Below are 5,000 nucleotides of genomic sequence, written 5' to 3' on the forward strand. Positions count from 1 at the left end.
TTGTACTTCTCAGCCCCTTGGCGATTAGGGAAATGGATCTCGCTTCCATCTGAAAGAGTGATGACAAACTCCCCACTGGTGAATGTGATCTTTATCTGTGAGGGAAGAGGAAAAAACAGCCACAGGATATTTATTACACTGCTGTGAGGATTTGATGGCATTCACCCATGCTGACGTTAGGCTCATGTGCAGCTGCTCTGTTTGTCATCATTAAACTCATCCTAATAAAGAGCGGCTGCTGATGTTATAAGTGTTGCGTGTTCACACCTTAAACTCCTCCCCCTGTTCAAAGGGGAAGTTCCCATCTCTCTGCTCCTCGCACCAGTTGCCGCCCTGGAAAGAGTTACACACCACCGTCCTCTGGTCTCCGTGGGCGTCGAAGCGGGGATTAAAGTGGAGCGCCAGGTCCTCTGCACTGCTCCCTATATTAATCGCAAAACTGCAAAGTACAGAATCAATGAAATAATTAATAACTACATTATAACAAGGTAATAAACAGCAAAAGTGAGAGGAAGTCACACCTCATTAGATGAGATACCCGTCCACTCTTTTACCCACTTCGTCTGTTCTACTGTTTAAAAATTGGTGGCCTCTTATAACCATGTAATAGCACATTAACAACACATGCATTACAATGTAACTATTGTGATTTATATTCTATTACAGGTGGATTACAGTAGTGAAGATGTAAATGCATGTGTAACAACTATAGATTTTATTAATTCAGCTACCCAAGTGTATGATGACAATAACTATGTAATTACATGTAATAACATAATCACGTGTTTGAAAAAGCTAACTTTTATAAATTAGACAGACCCCCAGTGCGTCACTCACTTGGTGGAATCACCGCTGGCGACTCCCGTGATGACCAGGGTCTGTCCGACCTTGAAGGACATGTTCTGCACGACCACTCCCTACAACACCAACAGAAACAGAGCACGAGGAGAATAAGTCGTACGCACACTTTAAGAGCAGGGATTCCACATACTGTGCCTCCACATGTGGACGTAGGTACTGGGATTATCCTGGAGCAGCTGCACATGAGACAACGCTCATCTGCAATGTTCCAGAACCAAACCATCTAACGTCAGAAGCTAACCTCAGTAATACTTTGCTATCAACCTAATCTGCACAGCTATGTTCCAGTGTGTGAACTTGATTTTTGTCAAAATGTGAAGCCTGTGATACAGTTATGCTCTACAGAGTCGGACCAATGTTTCCTTTCACCGCGCAGCACCGCTGTAAAAGTCAGGACATCTGTTTCCACTCCACTTTCAATCGTTTTCCCCTCATTTTTCCGCTGCAATGGGCAGGGAATCAACATGAGCAGTGGATCACGGCTAAACGGAGAATAGACGATGTATAATTTTCCCTCCTTTGGCTTCTGAAGTGGGGCCTAAAAAGGACCTGGGAGGACTGGAGTAGTGTAAATGTAATATAACCCTTCTATAAGAAATGAAGTCAGATTTTCCTCATCGCTGTGGAGCTGAGCCTCCTCCCACACCATCTGCTGGAAAACCTCAAACGTGGCGTGTACAAGCAGCTGTGCATTCAAACTCCTGCCTTGGATGATGCCGTTCGAGTCAGTTCAGTCTCACACCAGATCTTCACATGGCATTGAATGGGGCGCCGTCACTGCACCCGAAGCTCATGTGCAGCTGCTCCATACCTGACCACAACTGTCGACGCTGACCATAGGCTTACAGTGTAACTACAAATGAATGAATTCCCCGGAGCTCAGGCTCAAGGGGAGGGCATTGGGAATTTAATGCCTGTTTAATTCTGGCATAGCAGCGAGGCTAAATCTGGCAGTGCGTGTTGGGGGAGGGGGCTGTAGGCGACTGGGTCCAGGGTGAACAGACGAGTACGGAGAGAAAGAGAAAAGTGGGTGAAAGAGGAAGGAAGATAAATGGCCATGTGAGTTCTTTCCACATTAGTTCCCCACTCTAATGTAAACTGCACTCGATTCTGGAGCACAGTTGACAGCTGCTGGTGAAATGCTCCCTCACACAGTTGTGACATGTCTCACGTTACCAAGAGTCACTGGAGAAACAGGTGACAGCTCTCTGTACAGTTCTCTGTAAAAGAAGGGTAGGCTTCAGAAGTGAAAATGAGTCTTGAACGTAAAGGATTTGTAAAGGGAGTAGTCTCAGGAAATGTTTCAAAAGTGTGTGTTGAGCTGGTTGGAGAAACATGAGGTGACTACGGTGGTGGAGACAACAGCACAGTGATAATTGGTGGGGTACGGTTACATCACTCTCTATCTTTAAAGGTGGCACATTGAGTGCTTGTCATAGTCACACACCTGTAAGAGTTAATGAACAAACAACAAAACAACAGCATGGGTCTGTAACCACCACTTTACACAGAGGGCAACGTCTGAAAACATTTTAAAAGTCTAACTTGACCAGACAGTTCATTTTAAGTGTGTGGCTAAAGCTGCTTCTTCAGAGGAGCTAAGCTAACGCTAGAGCTAACGCTACACAACAGGGAAATTCCACCCTAAGGACATTTTTATTGGAAAATATAACCTCTGTAAGGGCATTATTTAAGGAACCACACTTTAACATGTGAAATGTGCTGAATGTGTGAGTGTGTGTCGCCCTGTGAAGGACTGGCGCCCCCCCCAGGGTGTATTCCCGCCTTGCGCCCAATGATTCCAGGTAGGCTCTGGACCCACCGCGACCCTGAACTGGATAAGGGTTACAGACAATGAATGAATGAATGAATGAAAATGTGTGCTTTTAAAGCACAATGAATGTGCTTTAAAAGAAATGTAGATTTTGAATTTGACCTATTCGCTGCAGAGTCCACACACACACACACACACACACACGGAATTGGAGGTCATAGTGGCCCTGTTAAATGCTGTATGTGCTGTTCCTTCACCGTCACCTCCACTTTTCTTCTAGTCCAACCTTAGCTTTATGCTACAGCTGCCATGGGCTCTTCACTGTAATCAAAGCCAAGCCCTGAACTTAAAGCTAATATCAAGTGAATGATTACATCTTAAGCGCTGTCCATTTTAACACGTGTTTATATCGTAACAAATACCTCTCTAATACCTTCAAAAGAGATGGGAACATGTGCCAGAGTCTTTCATCACATGACGTTTCAGGGCGTATTTCAGATGTGAGTCCAGCCTCGTGGAGATATCAGTGAAACAGTTAATGGATGGATAAAGTTATTTATAGTCACTGTAAACAGAAAACTAAAGCTGTTTACATCATTCGAGGCTGTCGTCTCTCCACTTAACCCCTGATGAGCTGGGATACAATTTTCGAGTGTGTCTGGACTTCAGCTCTGCCTCTAACACATATTAGCGGTGAGGCTGTGATTATCAGCAGCGGCGGCTAACTGTGTTTACCTCACAACCAACAAACAGCAACAAGGCGCCACAGAAACAGGCTCTGTTTATGTGCAATGTCTCTGTAAATGAAGAAGTTCAGCCAGTGCAGAGTGTCTACAAATAACTGAAGGGGAATCCTGGGGACGATCGTTAACCCCTAACTGACTGTTTTTCAAATTCGATTAAATCTTTACGCAACTTTGACATGATAAAAATATACCTATAATGTTGCACACACACAACGTTACAAAAGAAAACACACCCGTGGTGTGTGTGTGTGTTTGTGTGTACCTACTCTAACTGGGGCGTGGAGCCATGGTAATATGAAAAAATTGTCATTTATTATCATTTATTACTCACTAAATTCGTTATGAGTTCCATCCAGAAAATGTAGATTTGTCCTGTTCTTGGGGAAAATATTGTGTCCAAAATGATGTGGGAGTTTAGGTTTTAGAGGATCTTGAACATAGCCATTATACGTTTCACAGTAACTCAGTACATCACTGTAAATTAACAGAAATACTGTACATTTACAGTTGGATACTGTATTTTTTATTACAGTAAAATTACTGTATTCCATTGACTGCTGTAAATTTTACAGCATCTTACTGACGGCAGACACCAGTACAGTATATTGACAGTAACTGAACTGTATCTTTTTATTAACAGTATGTAATAATGGTCCCCCGTTGGGTCTGAACACCACCGCATCCTTCAAGGCGTTAAAGCACCACGCCCTTTTTTTCGGAGCATGGGTTTTTCACAATGGACCACGGACTCAAATCACTGCTCCTTAGAGACAACAGTGACCAGGATTTTACAGAGAAACATTGTGGGGAGCTCCCAGACAACTTTGTAGAGCCTCAGCTGCTGGAAACAACAACCTCACTCTTATTTAATGACCTCTGAATAATGCTGGTGCTGCTGAGTGCCTTTGTTCCTGATTTAAAACATTATTCTAACTTTAGTAGGAGCCTCTGTGGGGAGTTTGGAACAAGGAAACAACCAGAACCCTGACCATAAAAGGGAAAACCTCTGAAACAGCGTCTGTAACTCTTCTTAAGTCTGAAATATCGAGGTAGAGTGGGTTCCAGTGGGTGTCCAACTCATGTGCATTGTTTAGTTTTTGTTTTTTTTTTTTGTAAAATAGCATCCTCACTATAAATAGCACAGGGTAATTTTTCCCAAACAAATATATTTCTTGTTGTAGTGCCTCAGAGCTACAAACATGGCCTTTATCTGCATTAGCAAAGCACGTTTATCTTCGTGGTATCAGGCTGCAGCCCTGGAAACTAGGCCCAAAGCAACCACTAGAAGTGCCATAGAAATATCACACGAAGAAAAAGATTTCCCACTTCTTTTAGCACAGCATTTCACAATCCATGAGCAGGACCTGAGTCAGCTCTTTTCAGAGCCAGATGAGCCCTGAACTGACTGTAAACACACAGCAGTGCTTTAAAAGCCTTATTTATTCACCTTGAATGATCCAAACAACCTGGGTTTATCCAAAACAACATGAGGCTAACACATCATCAGAGCTGCAAACAGCACACAAAGGGTTAAATGAAATCACTCACACTCATGGTTGCTGCTCTTGCTCAGTGCGGAGATGTGAAAGTGTCTTCGGAGGAGGAGGGGAAGCTCAGTC

The 5,000-nt window shown here is 43.5% G+C and overlaps 1 protein-coding gene across 1 annotated transcript in view; it reads right to left on the minus strand.

Annotated features, from left to right (window-relative positions):
- LOC136664844 (beta-galactoside-binding lectin-like) overlaps nt 1–5,000 on the minus strand; it is a 5,753-nt gene that overhangs the window by 680 nt on the left and 73 nt on the right. The window contains exons 1-4 of the mRNA XM_066642290.1: nt 4,930–5,000; nt 838–917; nt 268–439; nt 1–95 (exon numbers count right to left, since the gene is read on the minus strand). The exon at nt 1–95 is cut by the window's left edge and continues 680 nt beyond it; the exon at nt 4,930–5,000 is cut by the window's right edge and continues 73 nt beyond it. Coding sequence (XP_066498387.1) covers nt 1–95; nt 268–439; nt 838–917; nt 4,930–4,935 — 353 coding nt within the window. The 5' untranslated portion in view covers nt 4,936–5,000. The remainder of the gene's footprint in view (nt 96–267; nt 440–837; nt 918–4,929) is intronic.

This window comes from Hoplias malabaricus, chromosome 13, assembly GCF_029633855.1.
Source record: "Hoplias malabaricus isolate fHopMal1 chromosome 13, fHopMal1.hap1, whole genome shotgun sequence".
NCBI classification, from domain to species: domain Eukaryota; kingdom Metazoa; phylum Chordata; class Actinopteri; order Characiformes; family Erythrinidae; genus Hoplias; species Hoplias malabaricus.